Source organism: Emydura macquarii, unplaced genomic scaffold, assembly GCF_026122565.2.
Source record: "Emydura macquarii macquarii isolate MOO-44397 ecotype Brisbane River unplaced genomic scaffold, CSIRO-AGI_Emac_v2 contig_3451, whole genome shotgun sequence".
In the NCBI taxonomy this organism is placed as follows: domain Eukaryota; kingdom Metazoa; phylum Chordata; order Testudines; family Chelidae; genus Emydura; species Emydura macquarii.
Genome location: NW_027133588.1, coordinates 4,962,091 through 4,985,862, shown reverse-complemented (window position 1 = coordinate 4,985,862; position 23,772 = coordinate 4,962,091). Strand labels below are relative to the sequence as shown.

Sequence of the window (23,772 nt, the reverse complement as noted above, 5' to 3'; positions counted from 1 at the left end):
TTCCAACAATGGCCAATGCCAGATGCTTCAGAGGGAATGAACAGAACAGGCAATCATTGAGTGATCCATCCCCTGCTGTCCACTTCCAGTATCTGGCAATCAGAGGCTAGCAACACCCAGAGCATGAGGTTGCATCCCTGACCATCCTGGCAAATAGCCATTGATGAACCTGTTGTCCATGAACTTATCTAAATCTTTTCTGAGTCTCGTTATAGTTTTGGCCTTCACAATATCCCCTGGGAATGAGTTCCACAGGTTGACTGTGCGTTGTGTGAAGAAGTACTTCCCTTTGTTTTAAATCTGCTGCTCATTAGTTACATTGGGTGACTCCTGGTTCTTGTATTGAGAGAAGGGGTAAATAACATTTCCCTATTCACTTTCTCCACACCATTCATGATTTTATAGACCTCTGTCATATTCCTGAACAGTCCCAGTCTTTTTAATCTTTCCCCATACAGAAGCTGTTCCATACCCGTAATCATTTTTGTTGCCCTTCTCTGTACCTTTTCCATTTCTAATGTATCTTTTTTGAGATGGGGTGACCAGAAATGCATGCAGTATTCAAGGTATGAGCGTACTGTGGATTTACATAGTGACATTATATGTTCTATTCTATTATCTATCCCTTTCCTAATGGTTCTCAACATTCTGTTCGCTTTTTTGACTGCTGCCAAACACTGAGCAGATGTTTTCAGAGAACTGTCCACGATCTTTCTTGAGTCGTAACAGCTAATTTAGATCTTATCATTTTGTATGTATAGTTGGGATTGTGTTTTCCAATGTGTGTTATTTTGCATTTATCAGCATTGAATTTCATCTGCCATTTTTTTGCCCACTTATCCAGTTTTGTGAGATGTCTTTGTAACTCTTCGCAGTCTGCTTGGGACTGAACTATTCTGAGTAATTTTGTATCATCTGCAAATTTTGCTGCCTCACTGTTTACCCCTTTTTTATAGATTGTTTATGAGTATGTTGAACTGCACTGGTCCCAGTACAGATACCTGGGGGACACCACTGTTTACCTCTCTCCATTTTGAAAACTGATCATTCATTCCTGTCCTTTGTTTCCTATCTTTTAACTAGTTACTGATCCATGAGAGGACCTTCCTTCTTACCCCATAACTGCTTGGTTTGCTTAAAATTTTTTAGTGAAAAATTTTATTAAAGGCTTTGTTGTTCTATTCAATTAACAATGTACCTCTTATCCACGTGTTTTAATGATTAATTTTCGATTATTCCACTTGCCAAGAGGTGGAAGGAACAGATCAAAATCTAGTGGTTCCATTCAATTAAATCAACAAATGTAAGAATGTAAGTGTGTTTGTGCTGGAAGATTGTAGCCCAGTTATTAGCGATATCATAAAAATTCCTCCCTATAAACATGGCTGTTTTTAGCAAATAGAACTGGTCCTGCCTCAGTGCAGGGGACCGGATTAGATGACCTCTTGAGATCCCTTCCAGCCCTACATTTCTGTGATTATGTAACTCTTCAACACTAGATTAGGATTTTGAACTGTTAGGCTTGGTAATAAAGGCGATACAATTGCAATTGTTGAATAGATTATATGCGGATAAAATATATAAATCTAATTTTCCATAAGAACACAACGTCTTGTTTCCTTCATGAAAAGGAAGGTGTTTGTTATTTATTTGAACCTATTTAATTTACCTGTCTACTCTTAAGTTAACTAAAATCAGAAAATAGATCTCTAAAATAGAGTACATTGCAGCAGTCTGTCCTAAGTGAGTTGCAGAACTTGCACGAGTAATACTCTATTCTTTCAAGCAGACTTCTGTTTCCAATCACCCCCGTACTCCAAACGCTCCCTCTCTGTTCTCAGATACTGCTTAATGAAATCATTCACATTGTGAGTATCTTCATTAAGTTCCTCTTAAAAGAGCTTTTCTGCATCTTGATACTATTGAATTGGAATAACTTGACAAGAAGATGTTCAATGGTTTGTCATGAATCCAGTGACTCTTGATTTCCTGACTCTTCTTTCAGTTGTTTCATAATAACTGTCCCCCTCATGACAAGTGAAACCAGCCCAACTAGGAATTGATTAAAACAGTGGTAGGACTTGTTCCTCCCGCATTTGTATGACGTTCAGCCATGCAAGTTATCTTTAAGTCATATTGTACATTCACAATATAACTGTTGCTGAGTTACTAGTAAACTACATGTCGTACAAACCACTCTAGGTCATAAGTAAAAGTTCCTCAGCTAGACTCACTCATTGTGTCCTTGTGCAAAGTTGAGTTTGAGGATATTTTCTCCCTGAATAGCATAGCTAACAGAATGGAAGCTGCTCTACAAAGACTACAATACATGTATCCACAGCAATGTATTTATTTGTTGGAAGATAAATGTAACAGTAGCACTTGTAAATGAAGGTTGATTTGGCATTTCCAATCCAGATTTTGATTTTCAGAATTTATTACTGTTAGTTTCAAATTCGTTTGGTCCAAGACTCAATGTACTGTACCATATAAATACAGTTAATTATTTGTTCAGTTTCCTGAAGATTGGAAATTCAATTTAGTTTATGAGGTTTTCGAAAACACATGCGCACACACATGATATTGTTTGGGCAAGTTCCTCTCATTCATTTCCATAAAACTCAAACTTTCAGGAAAATAATCCAGTCTTTACAATGGCGGTGGGAAACTTCCAAGCACAGAACAAATGTGAACTGGTGCTGTGTTGTCTTCCTAAATCTGCAGACAGACAATTGATATAATTGCTGTTCATTGTTTGAGTGAGTTGTACCAGAGTGAAGACTCCAAGGCCCGGCAGCTCTTGATGCTTCTGTTTAGATCACAGTGGGGAGCACCAGTACAGAAAAGAAATAACTCAGTTACACTGTATTGGCTTGGCAAACACAGTGTAAGAAGGTATAACACTATCTATTCTGTGCTTGTAAGTTAAACTTTCTAAGGATGATTATGTAGTTTAACCTATATTTAAATGCAATCTACAGCTTACAACTGTTGTATTCTTCTAAATTTCAGGGGACTGAGGGTTAAGATATGTATTATTTATTATTATTAGTTGCTCTTGTCCCTTGTGAGACATGAAGCAACCCTGTCTTTTCACCTGTCTGTCTAATGCCACATTTCTTGCTTCATTCGTAGTCTGTTTCTATGACAGCAACATTTTTCTCAATTGTTCTCTTTTACAACACTTGTTGTTCTCCTTTTTTCTGTCTTCTGCCAAATCGTATCCAGTCAAGGGTTTGTGTTGTCTCTACAGTTTGCTGGCTAGTCTTTCCTAACACTTCAGTGTTGGTTGCTTTATCCTGCAAACAGACACCAAGTAATTTTCTCATGCATCTCTGATGATATGCACTGTTGCCTGTCATGGGTTGCTAGCATTTATTAAGTTTCAGAAACACATGACAGTGTGGGTATCACAATGACAATGTATAACTTTTTGTCTTTGTTCTTGTGTGAATATTCTTATTTTTCCAGTCATTTGCCAGTCTCAAAAAGGCTCTACTTGCCCTCCCAGTTCTTGTTTCGATTTCCTTCTGAAGTTGACCGCTGACACTAATTGTGCTTTTAAGATATACAAGTGTGTTAACCATGCCATATTCTTCTCTGTCAATCACATATGCATCATCATTGCTGATTCCTTTTTCAATGATGATAACTTCCATTTTCTTTTGGCTGATTCTTACCCTTACTTTGGCAGCCTCACGATTGACGTTAGTAGTGGTCTTTTTCATAGCATTATCTTGTGTCCAGTGGAACAATGTCATCTGCAAAATCAAGACCTCCAAATGTTCCTCTACTCCATGTAATTCATGTATCATTCTTTGATTTTTGCATCACATGATTTATTACAATGCAGAAGAGGAGATGTGATAAGACGCATCCCTGTTGCACTCCAGTGGTAATGTCAAATAGTCAGTCAGTTTTTCCACTTTTGTCCTTGCGCAGCATTTTGAACTTTCATTCAGCATCTTAGTCAGTGAAAGCATCTCTTTTTAGGAAGCCCATGTTTTTGTAAGATTTTTCCATACCCTGTTAATGCAGTCGAAAGCTTTGGTGAACTCAGTAAAATTCAAGACTAATCTCTGGTGAGCAAGCCTTTTCTCAATCATCTCAGGGTAAAGATGTGCTCTTCACACTTTCTTTTTTGGTCTAAAGCCTCCTTGCTCAATAAGCAGATTTTCTTCTATCATCAGTTTGATTCTGTTAAAAATGTAGCTTGTGCTACTGACAGGTTCTTTTGTTCATTTGCTTAAGGGAATGTTATGAGGCATCAGTGTGGGTGCAAATCTTTAAGATGTTGCAACAGAATTAAGCTTTCATCTCCCATGAACAATAATGAATGTCATGTACTGTATTTTGCTGGTGTCCTGTACTAACAATTACAGGAATGCAGAACTCTTGACCCATTGGGTCTTGTTACAAAGTTAATATAGTATAAAAATATTTCGCTTTTGACCATACTAGCATGCATGCAGACTTCTAGACTGTGATAGTCTCATGACCTACATTTGTGTTCGTTGATGCTTAAATGAACCGGTTAGGAAATATCTCATGGGAGACAGACCTCTGCTAAATCATAGAAGAACTTTACATTAAAACATGATGGTGTTAGTTGCTACTCTATTTCCACTGGATGTGTTTAGTCCTGATTTGATAGAGCACTGACTATTATACATGTGCCTAGATTAGAAGTACATATTAACTTCAAAATATTAAGTTGATGCAGATGTGAAATGGAAGGCCAGGCATTCCATTACCTATTCCTAAACCTCATAGCATCAAGAAAAGGAGAATTCTAAATTGCTCACATTTCTTAACATTGCTTCAAATGTGTTAACTTAGTGTTGAAATCCTAATAATAAAAACAATTGCATTGCAACATAAAACATTTGGATCAAACCCAATACAATACTTCTGCAGAGCAGGGGGCAAACATGTTAGGCTGATGGCAGCCTTGGAGTAATTTAATGGAGTTACCATAAGAGATAGTTTTGGTCCAGTCCTAATTCTGATTTAGTTTGTCAGTTTGCTTTATTTCAGAAACACATTTTTTGGGGAGCGAAGCCCTTTAGAATTTACTTCTCAAGTGCACTTGTCTGCTTATGGCTAGACAGTCTTGTAAGCGCCATTTTTGTTAAGCATCCATTGGCTGTAACAGTAACCACTTTGTGGGGGGTCTCCATGTAGACAGCTGGGGGGAGGGGCTGACTAAGAAGTATGCATTGTGTATGTGCTTACGGACGGCTTAGTGGAAACAAGTAAAGGGCAGTACGTGTCTGTTCCATATTCTATTAATACAGCAAAGTTATTTGGAACAGAATTACATTTTAGCAAGTAATGATTGAGCAGAGGCGGAAGAATATTTACTCTAGTACTAAGATGTCTGCAGTGCATGTCTATTCCAAGGCAAAAAAGTGACCTGAAGGATGCGAGGGAAAAACAATCTATGATTTACCATATTGGGTAAATAATTGGTTTGACTGCAGCACTGTTAAAAGTCTGAAGTAGTTTAGTGGCACCTGATGCTGCAGTTGACTTGGTTGGTGTTTCCATTAACTCACTTTTCACATTGGCAAGCTAATTGGCAACCAGGATGTTTTAAAAATTGTGTTGTCAGTTGCCCTTTTTGCTGTGTTTTAGACCAAACTGGAACAGCATATCTAATAGCTAAAAGGGCAGAGGTTAGTTAAGTAACATAAGATTCAGAAACACATTTGAAAATGGAGAATTTAACCCTGCTAGAAATCTAAGTGATGCCGGCTTGCCTGTTTTACATGGAGTTCACGGACAGTCTCTGAAGAGGCTGTACTGGGCTGATTGCTCCAATATATGGACTGTCAGGGCACCTGAACAACTATGAAGACATCTACAGTTACTGCTGAGATCAGACTGTGAATTTGAAATGGTAGTTTGATGTAGACAGTGTTGTCCTTGCTGTGAACACTGTAGAAAGTATATGCGATTTAAGCACTTGCCAAGGCTTGAAAATATTAAGTACTGTTATATGCTTTTTCTACAGACACATGGAAAGAAGTGGGGGAAATATAGTCTTGCTTGTCTGCATATCCTTTGCATTGTTTCATTTTTGGGGAGTGTGGGTTAGTCAAAGGGAACCTAAAAATGTCATTGTTGCCCTTGATATATTATTTATAGGCATGTTCTGAGGGTCACATGATGAGTCTTCCAGTAGAAAGCATTTTAGCCATGCGGGATTTTTATAAACTTAAATTGTTATAAAAGTGATGGTCATGGGCACTCTGTCAGATGACATGATGGACATTTAGGCTATAGTGTGCTGTAATGGTCTGTAATGCATCACTACCAGTTCAGACAAAATTCTGAGAGTAGGTATATGTTGTTACTCTGGAATCGGAACTTGTTTTAGTCAGCAATAACCACTATGTTGTGCAGTGCCTAACACAATGAAGCTGTGGCCTGTAGATGCTACCACAATTCAAATCCTAAAAAGCATAATTCATGGCTTGTTCCACATGCCATTTGACATAGGCTGTAATGCTTTACTGTACTGGGGATGGAATGAATCACTTTTGAGGGTTTATCCCAAAGTCAGAGTTCCTCCCAATTGTTTGACCATAATTATTTCCAAGTCCCTTTAGCAGGAGGGTGCTAGTTCATGTGGAAGAAGAAAGGCATTGAAAACCCTACAAGTCGTTACTTGCTTATCACTGCTGCAGTCCAGAGAATTTGGGACAGCTATCACTGGGAGACATGGTGGAAGAAGTGCCGGGGAATATGAAGGTATTACTCAGCACTTGGGACTGTGTAGGATTTTAAGTGGTTCTGGAGCTGCTTCATATCCATGTGCGTTTTGGATAAATAGTAAGAGGGGAAGCAATTTTAATTGAGTTTTCCATAGAAATAGAGGATGGGCTTAATTGACATTGGGTTTCTTCCTTTTACTCTAAGAATGCTTCTCAAGGAGATTTCATGAATATGTTTGGTTCTATATTTATTTGATTTATAATCCTATGGCCTACCTTCTTTAGTTCTTTCATGCGTTTTCTGGCTTGTTATGTATCACAAAAGTAAATCAATAACAAAGTGTTAAAAAACCTCCTTACATTGCAGGGAAAATGAAATAATGCTATCTATAAATATTTATTCTTGTGTATGACGTGAAAGCTTTTTGCTTTTGACATTCAGACTAGTTCACTGAAAACTCCCTTTAAAGAGGTGAAAAGAAATTATTCTGTGTAAATCTTTTTCCCAAGGAAATGCAGTACAACTTTTGATGAAGAAAAGGTGTTTAAGGAAAGAATGTAAAGCCTTTCCTTGAATATATGTATACTTCTCAACAACCGCCCATCGTAACTTAGCAGTAGCAGAATTATACCTGTTAGTCATGCAGATAGAAGACGGATGTGGTAATGATTTTAAGAATTGTTTCATAACATAAACAAATACTTGCTTCTTCCCCTCGCCCTTTTTGGGCTACAAGAATCATAGGGGGAGAGAAGCTAATTTGTGTTCTGATGTTGCTCTATAGAATTGGTTCCCTGAGGGGTCACAATGTGGTTATTTGAGGGTCACGAGCCGTGAGCAGCCCTGATCCCGGCCAGGCATGGATCTCTGAACTTCTCTGCATCCTCCAGATGGAGGAACATGGGAGGAGGTCACAAGCAGTGACAGATACTACTCACCCCCCTCCAGCGTTCCTCGATGCCCTCCTAGGGGTGTGTGAGGGAGGGGAGCACGAGGATCAATGCCAGTGCTCCCTGCATCCAGGTCACTTTCCGCACTTGGACAGTGCTGTGAGGCAAGCATCAGAAGCTGCTGCTCTCTGCCCTCTGTTACACAGCCCAAGTGTGTAAAGTGACCTGGATGCAGGGAGATGCTCTGTGCATGCAGGTCTGTGTCCCTGGGGGGGATGCAGGGGTTGGGATGAAGGGGGAGGCCCACAGAAGCCAGGGGTGAAGGGGGAGCCCACCGTGGTCAGGGGGTCGCACTCAGAGGCTTGCTGTATGAAAGCGAGCACCAATATAAAAAGTTTGAGATCCACTGCTCTGTAGATAGGGCTCTACCAAATTCACAGCCGTGAAAAACGTGTCACAAACCGTGAAATCTGCTCTTGTGTGTACTTTTAGCTTACACTATATAGATTTCATGGAGGGGACCAGCATTTTTCAGACTGGGGGTCCTGACCCAAAAGGGAGTTAGTTATAGGGGTGGCACAAGGCTATTGTAGGAAGGTTGTGGTATTGCCACCCTTACTTCTGTGCAGCCTCCAGAGCTGGGCAGCCGGAGGATGGTGGCTGTTGGCTTGAGCGCGTGGCACTGAAGGCAGCGCCCTGCCAGGAGCAGCACAGAAATAGGGATGGCAATACCAAATCATGCCATCCTCACTTCTGTGTTGCTGCTGGTGGCATCTCTGCTTTCAGAGTTGGGCTCCCATCCAGTAGCCATGGAGTTGCCTGCAGCGGGGGCAGAGGTGGGTCTGGCCTGGCCCCGGGAGTGGCCGATATAGGGGAAGAGGAAATCCCGTCTCTCCCCATCCAGTTGGGGATGTTCCAGCTGCTCCCCCTCCCAAAAAGTGACTATCCTCACCCCTCCCATACCATGCCACCCTTACGTCTGTGCTGCTGCCTTCGGAGCTGGATGGCCAGAGAGTGGCGGCTACTGGCTAGGCACCAAGCTCTGAATGCCGCACTCCGCCAGCAGCAGCACAGAAGTAAGGGAGGCAATACCACAACGCCCCTACAATAGCCTTGTGACCCCTTCCCATAAGCCCCTTTTGAGTCAGGACTCCCACAGTTATAACACCATGAAATTTCAGATGTAAAATATCTTAAACTGTGAGATTTATGATTTCTTAAATCTTATGACTGTGAAATTGACCAGAATGGACCATGAATTTGGTAGGGCCCTGTCTATAGAATAAATCATGTGCTTTTTTTTATGGTCTATTCTTCTTGTATGTTCACAGTGGGAACAAAATCTGTATGTAGAACCAAAAAGCATCCAATTTTCTACTGACTCAGTAGCTGCCTTCTGTTCACCTAACCTCAGATTAAACAAAATTTTGCCATGGATGAGATGAGAATATTACGTAGAAATAGTAGGGTTTGGGTTTTGTTTTGTTTTTTTAAATCATTATGTCTTACCTTAGTGCTCAAGGTTATTGTGGGAAAAGAGCAGCATGACTCTTAAAGTCTAAAGGACCTCTTAACTAAGGTACATGCAGAACACTGAAATCATGACAATAAAAAAAATTCCAAAGTTTAAACATGAGAGAAGTAGAGAGGTCAATTTATTCATGAAGGTGTTGAAACAAATTTGAAAAAAGCAAGAAGATGGCTGATAGTTCTCCTGTATAATTGGGGTCAATTTCAGTTAAATGATGTTGTGAAGTAAGTCTTTCATTGAAGTGAAGATAATTAATGAGGCTAGTACTGTTTAGCTATTGCATTTAAAAGCTATCCGCGCAATATTATTACTGGTATAAATACAGCCATATCTCTGTTGTTACTGAGGCTAATTAAAGATGGTGAGAGTGAAGACTGAGGGTATGTACTGTACATACTGATGGTGGCAAATTTGCCACTGTCAAATCGATCTATCTGGACTGATTGAGCAGCAGTGAAGACCCACTCAGTCAACCCGGAAGTCGATTCAATTAAACCACCTCCTCAAAAGGTGTAGCACTGAGTTAATGGGAACACGTTTCCCATCAGCACCGCGCAGTGGAGACGGCTTGTTAAAGGGAAGTTAGGAAGTTGACGGGAGTCACGCAAGCTACTCTGTGTAGTTTGCTTAACTCCCATCGACTGCCACCGAATTTCCTGGTAAGAGTGCGCTAAGCCTAAAAATGGCTTGAAAAAATAGTTGTAGAGTGTTTAATAGTGTTGCATTGTCTCAAACCTCACTTGTTAGGAACCATAAGCAGATATTTGATGTCCTGTTGCTTTATTACTTGAGATTGTTTTTCTTAGTGTTACAAATCTGAAGAGCTGCTCTATCTGACACAAACCTTGGGTTTCACGTGCTGTTGACTTGCTGGGATTGAGCAGAGTTTAGGCATTGTGTCTCTAGCCCTGGGCATCTTGATACACACTCCAGATGCAGACCCCGTGTCTTATATCTTTGTTGGCAATGGAGACCCTATTGCCATATTGCCATATTGTTTGTCCTTTTATAACTTTCCAGTCCCTTGGTCATGTAACCTTCCTAGCCCCGTCAGGAGATCTGTTGCTTGGGTACTACCCATCTGAAGTCCAGCCTGAAAAAACGGGTTTCTTGCAGCTTGGGTACCCTGTTTAGCACATCCATTGTAATGCCAAGGCAAAGTCATTCAGTGTTAATGACGCTGGATCCTCTGTATTGTTCCCCTTCAGTCAACATTTCTTGGAATTCCACTTCAAGATCGAGACAACCAAAATGGTTCTCACAAAACAGAATGCAATTGGTTGCTTGATATATGCACATGCAGACATACTAAACCATTACACGTGGCTTTTAGGATCCAAGAAGCGATCTTATAAATACATGGTATGCTCCAGAAGAACTTTTGGGGGGATTTCTTTGTTGCAGTCTTGTATTTCTAACAGGTAAAAAATGCTTGACTTCACTGAAGCAGGTTCAGGACTTAAAGGAAGAACCAAAATACCCACTTAAAAAGGAATGAGAAGTGAGAGAAACCTAAATTTTGAAAGTCCGTTTTGCTGTACACTTAATCTAGTCTCCTTTTCTTCTCATTTCTTCTTGCTATTATTTTATTTCATTTAGACAACACAAAAAAAATTCAAGAACGTTCCCCATCCACAAAACCTAATTGTTCCTTATTTTTCTTTCCTGACTTGATTCTCACACTTATCAAACTAAAATAGATGGTCTGTCACTTCACTGGGTAAAATACAGCTATTTCAGCATGGTGGTGTGACTGAATAGCACTAGGTGCACCTGGGATTCAGTTGATTTGTATGTAATACAAAAATAAACTTTCATATTATCCTGGTCACCTAAACTGAAATGCTATAACATTTAGAGACTATTCAGTCAAGTAATAGATGGGTGTCTCCAGTCTTTTATAGTTTACTGTATGTTTGAAAATCATTTCTATTATATAATTTTAATATAAAAGGGCATTTTAAAAAGAGCCCCAAACTAAGGAAATAAAATTACACTAAACCTGTCCAGGAACAGATGTTTGTTGAGTCCCTACACAGAATCTGAGACAAGCTTCAAATCGACAGGTCTGGTAAAAGACACTCTCTTATATAGAGGATAGGCATTTTCAGTAGTAACACCCCAGTTGTGTGATGTAATGATTCAACAGAGGCAGGTAATACTGAATCAGCTCCTGTTCCCGTTTATGACTAAGAGTATGTCCACAGTGTAGTTAGAAAGTGTGAATTCCAGCTCAAGGAGACATACCCGCACTGATTGAACTAGTATGCTAAAATACAAGTGTAGCGGCAGCAGTGTAAGCAAAAGGTGGGGCTGTCTTTCTCCCCACCCCCCCCAATTGCAATCCTGTATGAGACCATAGGTATGTACTCATGGCAGCCTACCCCTCCCACAGCTCATGCTCCCATGGCTAAACTTCTCCTTGTGGCATGCTAGCTCTATCAGGGGAATGTCGTCTTGAGCGGGAAATTAAACCGTCCACTTCCGGCGTAGATATACCCTAAATACAAGACCCATCTCCTTCATAAGCCTTTCTCTTCTTGTGGCATCGTCCCAGAAACAACACTTATCTGGTGAGAAAGTAAGAGGTAAAGAAAAGGAAAAGTTAAAATCTCTTCTCTCCAGAAAGTTGCTCACTGGGAATAAGGGAGGCTGAAAGATTTTGCTATCTCGAATTCTGAGTTTTGTGTTTAATTGATGCACAGGGCTTAGATATCACTGTGACAGATTTAAGGGTTTTTTTTTAATACTGACAGAAATACTGTTTTAGATTAAAATATTTTGCCTGCGGTTAATATTTGGTTAGTTAAATTAAAATCTGCAATTTTATTTCCCTTTTGCCATGGCAGGAACTCTTCTGATAAGTGCCACACTTGATTGTTGGGGAACTGCATTTTGATTTACTGGTGGTGGGCTACAGCCCATAGTGAACATGCTTTCACTGACCTGGTATGTGGGGAAAGGAAATGGAGAGACTGCAGAATAACTCAACAGAATAATTTGGATTTGGTAGCAGTGAAGAGCATTATGTAAGGAGGGCAATTATATTTCCATCTGTTTATCAAACTTTGTACAGAACAGCTGCTTTGAAGTGAAGATCTACCCCAGGTCTCAAAGAATTTACCTTGCATATTTTGTTAATGAGGCACTTCTTCATTACTTAAATGGGAAATGTTTTTGCTTTGCCCTGGTAACTTTCTGAAGCTAGGAGATGACAGCTCTTCATGCACACACTTTGATGTTTAAGCTCCATTTTTCAAGTCATTACTGGCTGAGCTGAGAGTTACAGACATAAGAATGGCCATACGGGGTCAGATCAATGGTCTATCTAGCCATATATCTTATCTTCCGACCCTGGCCAATGCCAGATGCTTCAGAGCGAATGAACAGAACAGGACAATTATTGAGTGATCCCATTGCCTGTCGTCCAGTCCCAGCATCTGGCAGTCAGAAGTTTAGAGACACCCAGAAGCATGGGGTTGCATCCCTGACCATCTTGGCTTAACAGGGGGATGGTTAACATTGGTTTAATAGGAGGATGGACCTATCCTCCATGAATTTATCTAATTCTTTTTTGAACCCAGTTGTATTTTTGGCCTTCACAACATCCTCTAGCAATGAACTCCACAGGCTGACTGTGTGTTATGTGAAGAAGCACTTCCTTTTAAACCTGCCGCCTGTTAACCTGGTTCTTGTGTTATGTGGAGAGGTAAATAATACTTCCTTATTCACTTTTGCCACACTAGTCATGATTTTGTAGACCTCTGTCATATCTCTTCTTAGTTGTCTGTATTGCAGGCTGAACAATTCATCTTTTTAATTTCTCCTCATACAGAAGCTGTTCCATACCCCTAATTATTTTTGTTGCCCCTCTCTGTACCTTTTCTAATTCTAATATATCTTTTTTGTGGGCTACAACCCACAGTGAACGTGCTTTCAGTGAAGTAGAATTTGGGGAAAGGAAATGGAGAAATAAGTGAAAGATTTCATAATAGCTCAGCATGATAAATCAAAATAAACCAGAACTGGACACAGTAACAAGATGTGGATATACTATGGCTTTATATAGTGGCATTATGATGTTTTCCGACTATTGATCCCTTTCCTAATAGTTCCTAACATTAACTTTTTTGACTGGTGCTGCACATTGAGCGGAGGTTCTCCGAGAACTGTCCATGATGACTCTTTCTTGAGTGGTAACAGCTAAAAATGACTGTTCATTTTTATGTATTGTTCGGGATTATGTTTTCCAACGTGCATTACTTTGCATTTATCAACATTGAATTTCATCTGCCATTTGTTGCCCAGACATGACAAATGACTATGGTTATTTGTAGAATAATAGCCATCAAAAGCGTCAACTATAGTTTGGGATCCCATTGTGCTAGGTGCAGTACAGACAGAGCCCCTGCCCTGAAGAGTTTGCAGTTGGAAAAGATATATTTAAACATTGCTGAAGTATGTTTTATGTCTTGCTCAGACCTTCAACACTAACTTACTAGGCATAGTCTGAATAATATTCTTGCAGTTTGATTTTAATTTTGATGTGGTTAAAGCAACATTTCTCTCTCGAACAGAAACTTTCCCTATGTAACAAAGTGAACAATTTGTGTCATTGAGTTGCATTTCTGTGTGTTGAAGAATAGCCATGCGTTTATACAGAATTCTCCATCCCAGAAAGAGGTGTCACGAGAGACTCAGTTTCATGCAAAACTATTATGCGTTTATGTAAAGATTATACAGAAGCTATAATGAGTTGTGCTTCCTTATAGAAGGTCTGTTTGAAAACTGTCATATGGCCTAAACACAGAGCATTTCTGAGATGGTAAAAAGCAGTGAGTATTAATCTTGAACTAAATCCTTGAGCTGAAACTTCTATTGTCCTGTTTAATCCAGCTGATTCTTAACATCTCTGTTACAAAGCATTTCTAGTATTTTACTTTTTACTCTTACCCCCCATGGATTATTCTGAGTGATACTTCCAATGGAATTTAGCTAAATGGTGGTTTTATTCTGTGATACCAATATTAAAGCAAGTTAAATAACACGTTGATATAAGTTTTCTCTGTCAAGTCCATTGGACTTTGGTGCTTAATTTTAAATCAGAACTCGGAACGTCCATTGCTATGTGCGTTCCATTCAAAGTACACATGGAAATTTCCTGTTGGACTCATAAAATGAAGGTGTTACATATCACAGCATCTGTAAAAAGAATTGTTCCTGCACTAAGCTCTGGCAAACAATTCAAACTTTGTTTCTCTTGCATCTTTGTGGAGAAACTTTTCAGAATTGTAAATACCAAATGGTGTCCCTCGTTCCTGATTTCTAGGAATTTGCTTTCATTCAGTAAATGACTGCAAATAGACGTAATAACTCATTAACAAATATACAAATTACAGATTAGTGTGAGCTTGATTTAGCAGCCTTCTTGCTGCTTTATAATGAAGTAATCTGTAGCTTGTTTGTGGGCAAGGTAGATGATTTTTTTGTTCTCCGGTGACTGTGAAAACAACTTAGAAGGATTTTTGTTTCTGATCTAGGTGATGAGCAATGCGGTCATCTCAAAGTGATTTTTTTAAATTAAACATTCTAGGTGGTATTGGTTTAAACTGCTTTCAAGCTCAGTACTATTTTTTCAGATTTTATTAGTCTGACCTTGTATTGGGCTGAAGATTGTACTTCTGTGACTTTCAGAGAAATGTATAAAGGGAGTTGTTCTATATTATAACCTATGCTTACTTTTTGAAACTTCAGTATTTTATGTTTACCAGAAAGCACTTTAGTCGAGTATTTTTGACTCTTCATGTTGATTAGTGATGCTTCAGATTCTTCCTTCCCTTTCACACAAAAACTGTTCTCTAAATCAGGGACTGCATTTAGAAGTTCCTTAAATGTAAGATGACTCATATCAGTCTTATTCATCTTAATGTGAGTGTCCAGTCTGGAAAGATTATTTTAAAAAATCTAATAGTTCAGTTCTTGTGGACCCTGACTTCAGGGCTGAGCCTTCGTTTTCTGAAATAAATAAAAAGATGCAGATCTGAGAAATAAGTGATTTACAGCAGTGAGCCTTAAAATGAGGTCCAATTGTGGTAGAATTCATGATGTGGTAACTGCGGGGTGTCAGACTTTCTGAAGATACACACTCATTTGACCTTTCGGTTTTCTTTGTTTAGTATTCCTCACCAACAATCAATCATTTCACTAGGTATGGTGCTTTTTCAAGTGGATACTACACACTGTAGTGAAGGATACTACAGTTGCCTTAATAGAAAATGGATAGGTAGATTTGTTTGAACATTATAATGTGCTTGTGCAACTTATATTTCCTGTTGTTAAATACAGAGGTAGAAGAAACATTGAGATGCTCTTTACTACTGCATCTTTAAATGCAGAACTACAGGGACATGGAGGGCTTTTCTACACATGAATTCAAAATGGCCGTTAGATGAGTCCATTACATATACTGATACTTGTGTTTTTATGAGTGTCGACTTCCCTTTGGCTAAAGTCATTCCACAAAGTATCTGCCTGCTCTTCATTAATGGAAAACGTAAGGTGCCAGGAAAAGCACAGTATCGGTTTTACCTTTCTAATCGGCAAGTCAATAATCAATTCAGGTCATAAAATGTCAGACATTAGCAGCCTGCTAGTCTCACCTTTAGGTAAGATATAAAGAGAAGAGAGGGAGGAAAGAAGTCTTTTCTAAAATGTACCATTCCCTGTTGTTGTTTTAGGTTGCTTAATCATGTCGATAGGGAGAGAATACAAGAGAGAGTGGGAGTTCAGGAAGTTCCATTATCATGGCCCTGTTACAGCACATTGTGCACAAGTGCAGTAGAAATAGAAGTGACTGTGATTCATCCTGCCCCATGGGTGACAGCTGTGTTTCCTGAAGTGTTGCTGTAGCCGTGTCTGTCTCAGAACATTAGAGAGACAAGGTGGGTAAGGTGATCTCTTTTATTGAACCAACTTCTGTTGGTGTGAGAGACAAGCTTTCGAACTACACAGAGTTCTTCCTTAGGTCTAGGAAAGGTACTCAGAGTGTCCCAGCCAAATACAAGATTGAACAGATAGTTTAGCGTAAGTAGTTACCACATTTTCAAAGGGACCATTCCAGGTGTAGTTATAGGGGGTTGGTGGGTTACAGATTGTTGTAATAAGCTATAGATCTAGTATTTTTATTAAGTTCATGATTTTTAATGTCGACAAAGTTACACATTTAAGCTCCCAAGCTCTCTTTTGAAAGTGTTGTGCAGTTGACTGTTGAAGATGAGGATTGAGAGGTCAGATATAAAGTGAGAAGTGTTCACCCAAAAGTGATGTGGTGTTTTTGAATTCTATCGTTTTCCTATGTGAGCTCATTCAAGAGCATAATGATTGTCTAGTTTTCACCCACATAGTTGCTATTGGGGCATTTAGTGCACTGCATGAAGTGCAGTTGTGATAGGCATGTGTAGGACCCATGGATCTTGAAAGGTGTGCTGTGGGGAGTGCTGATTATTGTGGAAAATAAGTCTGCAAGTTTTGCATCTGTTCTGTCAGGGTCCACTGTCGCTTTGAGTTGCTTTGTCATGGCCTGTGAGGAGCTTGCTTCTGACAGTGAACTTGGAGAGATTGAAGGTCAGAGGAGGGGGGTTCAGGAAAGATTTTTTCCAGGATGGGGTCCCCATCAGGCATGGGTTGTAGTAGTTTGGTGATGCCCTGTAAGGATTCCGGTGTGGGGCGGTAGGTGACAGCTAGAGGTGTGCAATTGGAGGGGGTTTTATTTCTGTATTGAAGCAAGTTCTCTTGGGGAATTTAGGTGGCCCATTCCTGGACACAATCTACTGCTCTGGTGGAATGTCCTTGTTTGGTAAAGACAGTTCTGAGTGTGTTAAAGTGCGTATCCCGGACTTTCTCCTTGGAGCATATTGTGTGGTATGTCTGCTGTAGATAATAGATGTCTTGATATGTTGGGGTGTGAAGGTAGGTGTGGGGATCCAAGGGTTTCTTGCATACAATTGCCTGTAGGGTTCCATTGTTGAAGCTGATCATGGTGTCCAGAAAGTTGATACTAATGTGGGAATGTTTTAATCGATGGGTGTTGAAATTGTGGTGGAAAGCTGTGTTTCAAACAATTTAGGGAATGCCAGTGAGTTAGCATTCTCATCTGAGTAACTTGGTCAGACTGCTGTCCAAGATCTGCTTGCTGGCTCCTCTCGTGCTGGTTACTGCTCCAAATGTTGTCTTCCGTCACCTGCTCAAACAGCTAATTCTGTTCATGGTGGGACAAACCTACACTAGGAAAAATCAGTCCTATTTAGTCTCCCCCACCCCCTCCCAATACTGTTGCATGCATGGTGTGACTTTTGCGGATCTTTATTTATTCATTCATTTATTCCTACCCTTTGTTTCCTCTCTTTTAACCACTTACTGATCCAGGAAAGGACTTTCCCTCTTATCCCATGACCACTTACTTTGCTTATTGTCATCCAGTGCAGTATTTTATCATGCCTCAGACAATGCGATAGATCTGTAAAATTATGTACATACTTGTCTTAAAGCAACTAAAACAAAAATATCTCCTTTGAATAGCTCCTAGCTGGGATGTATTAGTGAGAGTTTCTACAGAATGGATATTTGAATGTATTTAATTTCTATGCACTTCACTTCATTTCATTTCATTTAAATTAACTGAAAGATGGAAGTCTGAAAACATTAATTACTGCTTTTTTAGGTATTTTTAGAGGGATCCTACCAGTGATCTGGCACAATGGTGGCCCTGTCCTTGAAGATCTGCGTCCGCCAGTGCAATGTTGTGAAGACGATGCAGTTTGAACCATCCACCGCAGTGTATGATGCATGTAGAGTTATTCGTGAACGAGTACCTGAGGCTCAGACGGGGCAAGGTTAGTATGTAAATCTATGGTCCCCATCCCCCAATTTGTTTAAAATAAAAATTAAGTTGCACCTCAGCTCTTTGTTCTACTTTAAAGGTGTTACATTCTCTATGCACCTTCCTCTTAATACTTCATGTTCTTGGTCAAATTGCAATTGTTTTAAAAATCCCAGTCTTTCAAGGTATAGTGTGCACTAAAACCACAACTGTGCATCTGTAGCAGGTTACAACTAAAGCGGGTCAAGTGTCTTTTACTTTTTTAATGGAAAAAGACTTTGAACAGACAACTCTTTCGTGAAACTGAGATTTTCATAAAATGAACATTTTTTGGGCTGCCAAAAACCTGTTTTTAGATTTTTGATGAAAATTGTCATCATCAAGACTTTCACTTCCCGGCCAACTCTCTTACATGCAGGTTGTGTCGACATGAGCAGCTTTGCCCTGTCATGTTTGCACAGTCACACCTACCGCATTGCCAAGCCATGTTGGTAATAGGGCAGTCTGGGGAAATATGGGCAGCTGCTCCCCGGTATCCTGGCAAGTGGAGAGTGCCTGGAACATGTGCAGTCAGTGACTTCAGCAGCAAAAGGGACACAGTGCACTCGGAGCTGAGGCAGAGGAGTTTACTGAGCCAAACAGACTATACAAGCATGGTTACAGGGCCTTGTGAACAGCAAAGAAAAGTGTTGAAATGGTTACAAAAAGACAGCTATGTGCCAGCTTAGGCCTACCACAGGCAAAACAATGTTCGCTCCCATAGTTACCAACCTAGGTTAAACATGCCACATGCCGATGCAAACCACGTTGAGTGAAACCATGCTGCAAACTGGTTACAAACGCAGTTGAGAACTGTAGTATGGACAAGGAAAGGACTCTAGCCAGCCGTGATGTAAGAGCTATTTATAAATAATGCACAAGTATTATAGCTGTAATACAAAGGCCTTCAGGCCTGTATGATTATCTTAGCATAACCAAGGCCTAGGTAATTTGATATAAAATTGCAGTAATGATGTAGGTGGTTATTAAGTCAGTTGTAATTAACAGATAGTTTGACCTTGAGTCACAAGGTAAGTATTACAATAAAGGAGAGTGGTACATGATGGGAAAAGGTGAAGTAAGATACCTCAAAAGTACGCTTTTGTAATTTTAGGGGAAGTTTAAAAGGAAGCTGAATTTGACCAAAACTTACCTGAATTAACCACAGGTGTGCCATGGCAACCAATTGACGTAAGTGTAAGTGACTAATTGACTTATTGAAGATAGGGACCCCAATAGTGTTGAAGTGTGGAGGTACGTATCAGGAAAGAAGGTTGACACTTTTGTTAATCTGTATGAGATGTGATGGGCACTAGCATAACCCACTATAAAAGTTAAGACCCAGTCTGACGGCAGTGGGATATGTGGGAACATATTGGCTTGATGACCATATGTGGATCGCCTCACCAGTTCCAGGGTTCCTCACAAGGGATAATGTGAGTATGCAAGTGCTGGCCATTTTGTATTGGCTCTGTCTTCTTGGCTGTATTACAGAGTTTGTGATCTTGTCTGTTTTGGTATAAAAAGTTTATAACATTGGGTAGTTTCTCGTGGTAGAACCCTTTCAAGCTACTGCGTAGTACGTAAAAGTAAATACAGCTTTGTCAGTCAGGCTACACAATGTATTTTCTGAACCAATTCAGGTTTATCACAGCCCTCTAGCTTAGTGCTGTTTTTATTGTGCCTCTAGAATGTAAATCCTTACAACCAGGAATGGGGTCCTGGTCTATGATTTGGGCCCCTAAGTGTTACGATAATGCAAATAATAGAAAAAAAAAAGGAACCTGTTGATTACGTATACCTCTCCTCCTCTAGAGCTATTATTTATGTTACACATTTTGAAGCAGTTGATACTAAAATATTGTTGTTTCTCTAGATAGTCTAATTATCACAGGAATTGTAGTATGTTTTTAGTATAGAAATATTTTCTCCCTTATAGAAGAGTGTTTTTAGCATGTCAGGGCCTTAGTTTGTGGATATAAGAATAGGCATTTTACTGGTCCAATCTTTTAAGGCCCCCCCCCCCCTTTTGGAGGGGAGGGGGGGAGGGAAGGGCACACTTTACTGGGGCCCAGAGGCCCTGAGGGGCCTAGCCCAGGCTGCAACCCCCATTACCATGAGGAAAACATTTTTCGTGGCTCATGAGATTGTATGTATGGGATGAGGGATTGTGGTATGTTGTGAGAGGGTGCCTGTGTTACAACTTTGTACTGGGCCCAAAAAAATTATGCTTGGGCCCTGCTGAGCATACTCAACTTCTCTATTGAAACAGTAGAAATGTAGGGCTGGAAACCTTTTGAAGGTCAGGTGCAAGAGGAAGGGAACTTATCTAATTAGTTTTTCTCTTGTGTAGATGGTTGTTTAAAACATACAACTGCATTGCAATGAGTATGTGAATGACACTGCTAAGTAGAAATATAATTACTGAGCTACTGTATCATATTTCTTTTGCTGATTAAGCTAATTGACGAGTTAGTTTGGGACACTAGGTAATTACACCAAGTGCTACAGACTGGTTGGCAGGTCACTGTCATGCCAGAACGAGAATGCAAAAAATACAATATGCTAATTTTTCTGTAAGATGAATATATACTGTGCAAAGATAATTGCTTGTTCATGATTGAACTGAGAGGCATGAACATTTGAAGCTATATTAGATGCACAATTTGTGGAATGATTTGATATAATTGACTGTATGCTAAACTTACATTTCCTAATCATCGTTGTGTGTATCGATTTCCTTTCCCGTGATTAGTTCCCTAATTTAATGTATGTAAGGAACTTTCTGGTGAGTTTTTTCTTTCAGGGGCTTAGAAAAAATTTCTCCATTACAGCTCCATGTTTTTAGGCTAAAGTCCTCTTCCGAGAAGCTTATTTTTTTCATAAATTGTATATTTGAGACAGTTGAGTTACACAGCATCTATTAAAAGCATGGAGGCAAGCAGAATCTTTATTTGAAAGCTGGGTCAAATCAATTTGTATAAAAATTCAATATCTTTGGGTGTTTAAGCCTTTTATTCAACAAGAACAGAAACCTCTCTAGGCTTTATGGTCTTTATTTTGTTATACTTCTAATGGCCGGTAGTCTGTAAGGATCTAACTCTTCACTATTGCTGTCAATATGTCTTGCCATTGACTTCTGAGGATGTAGGGTCATGCCTTTGAAGTACAAAATAGTAAATTACTTCCTTTAATTAAACGGATTGCCAAGTGTTTAGTCCAAAGTATGTGCAGCATGCTCACAGACACTGTTATGATGGATACAAAAGAGAATCATAGAATATTAGAGTTGGAAGGGACCTCAGGAGGTCATCTAGTCCAACCCCCTGCTCAAAGCAGGACTAACCTCAGCTATATTATCCCAGCCAGGGTTTTGTCAAGCCTCAGCTTAAAAACCTCTAAGGATGGAGATTCCACCACCTCCCTAGGTAACCCATTCCAGTGCTTCACCACCCTCCTAGTGAAAAACTTTTTCCTAATGTCCAACCTAGACCTCCCGCCCTGCAACTTGAGACCATTGCTCCTTGTTCTGTCATCTGCCACCACCGAGAACAGCCTAGCCCCATCCTCCCTGGAACCCCCTTTCAGGTAGTTAAAGGCCGCTATCAAATCCCCCCTCATTCTTCTCTTTTGCAGACTAAACAAGCCCAGTTCCCTCAGCCTCTCCTCATAAGTCCTGTGCTCCAGCCCCCTAATCATTTTTGTTGCCCTCCGCTGCACTCTCTCCAACTTGTCCACATCTTTTTTGTAGTGGGGGGCCCAAAACTGGACACGATATTCTAAATGCGGCCTCACCAATGCCGAATAGAGGGGAATAATCACTTCCCGTGACCTTCCCGTAACTTCCCATAGTTGAAATTACCAGGAAAGTATTATCAATTGAATTAGATGTTTTGCATGGACTCTTAGCTTATTCAGTGAAACAGTTTCATCAAGCAAACTCTGCATATTTTAAAGCTGAACTATTGGTTAAAGTGGTATAAATTGACCAAGTAAATCTTAAATCTGAGCTCTTCTGTGTTTTTGATGGTTATAAAAATATCTTATTGAAGTATAGTTAATTATAACTGTGTATTACACATTCAGGATGAGGCTTGCTTGATGAACCATCCCCTTCAGTCTAGAATGAAGCCTATCTTTAAAATCCTGCCCTCTGCTGTCTAAGCTAAATATTCTTTAACTGGAGTGACTACACTACTACCAAGCATTCATTCAGAGCAGAAGGGTAACTTGCGACAGGAACTTGTATTTTTGTCACCATATTGTTTTTCTTAGTTTGTTTTACCACAGTACTAGTGCCTTTTCTGTTTTGTTCTTCAGCCTCTGATTATGGACTGTTCTTGTCAGACGAAGATCCTCGGAAAGGTATTTGGTTGGAAGCTGGAAGGACACTGGATTATTACATGCTGCGAAGCGGGGTATGACAAAATTCTGTCATCTTTTCACCAACAGATCTTGAGACAGTCATGTAGTTCAAAGAACTTTACTCCTTGAAAAACATTTTGATGTAAGGAAAAAACACTTGTTATCCTACAAGCGTCAGTTTTGACAAGCACCGTACAACAGAATACCCAACTAAAAGAATAAAAAATACTTAGTAATTTCCTGACTGAGTGGCAAATATTGGTCATTTAGCATCCAAACACATGTACATCAGTACAGTACCGGAAGGTGGTTTGGCCTTTTCATTCCGGAGGAGAGATTATCCTTTCTCTGTCACACGTGAGTGGGAGGCAGAAGTGAATTAATATTTTTAGTAGGGTTTGAACTCCCGGGGGTGAGATTCATTTGAGAGGTGCGATGCAGAATTAGCACCTCTGGGGGCTAAAGTGGGTTTAAGCCACCTTTTATGCCAGTCCTGGGCTGCTCCAGAGACCATAGAGACCACCGAGGTAACTTGGGGTATGTCTACACTGACGGCGACAAAGTCATTGCCATCAGATCAACCTATCTGGATCCGCTCAATGGATCCAGAAATCACCGCAGTAAAGCCACCCCCTCAAGTGGCATACCGTTCTGGCATGAAGACGCTGCAGCATGATTGTGCATTGTGCTACAATGTCCTAGGCAACTTTCAGTCCAGTGTAAGTTTGCTAAGCAGGTTATTGAAGGCCGGAAGAAAAGGGTTTAGTTAAGTCAGTAACACAGCTTTTTAAACTAAAGCAATGTTGACTCTGTATAGTAGAACTAGCCCTTGATGCAGGCAACAAACTTTAAAAGTTTATCTAAATAGCTCTTAAAAAGTAATATTTTTTGCATTTGTCAACTTAGAACTTACATCTGCTTCAGATTTCAGCTACATCAGTAGATTACTGGGTCGGAATGGTTCTGAAGCTGTGTAACTTTATGTGGTTTATTTCCTAGGATATTTTGGAGTACAAAAAGAAACAGAGACCTCAGAAAATACGGATGCTGGATGGGTCAGTGAAAACAGTTATGGTGGATGATTCTAAAACTGTTGGTGAATTGCTGGTTACCATTTGCAGCAGGATAGGTGAGATTTCTTGGGCCGGAATCTCTACGATAACATGACTTTTTTTCCTATATTTTGTACGTTGGGTTTTAGAATTCAATGCATGTTGTGTACAGCAATTATCAACATCAGTCTTGTTATGCCTATTTGAAAACAGGTAGTGTTCAACATCAGTTAAGCTGTGTTAAAATGGCTTTTTTCACATTCTGAAAAGCAGCGGCATCTGTCTTCCTGTGTGAGT

The 23,772-nt window shown here is 39.9% G+C and overlaps 1 protein-coding gene across 4 annotated transcripts in view; it reads left to right on the top strand.

Annotated features, from left to right (window-relative positions):
- TLN2 (talin 2) overlaps nt 1-23,772 on the top strand; it is a 301,840-nt gene that overhangs the window by 122,186 nt on the left and 155,882 nt on the right. For all 4 annotated transcript variants that reach the window (XM_067534804.1, XM_067534801.1, XM_067534802.1 and 1 more), the window contains 3 exons: nt 17,861-18,032; nt 22,379-22,476; nt 23,423-23,552. In XM_067534804.1, the coding sequence (XP_067390905.1) occupies nt 17,897-18,032; nt 22,379-22,476; nt 23,423-23,552 (364 nt within the window). In that variant the 5' untranslated portion in view covers nt 17,861-17,896. The remainder of the gene's footprint in view (nt 1-17,860; nt 18,033-22,378; nt 22,477-23,422; nt 23,553-23,772) is intronic.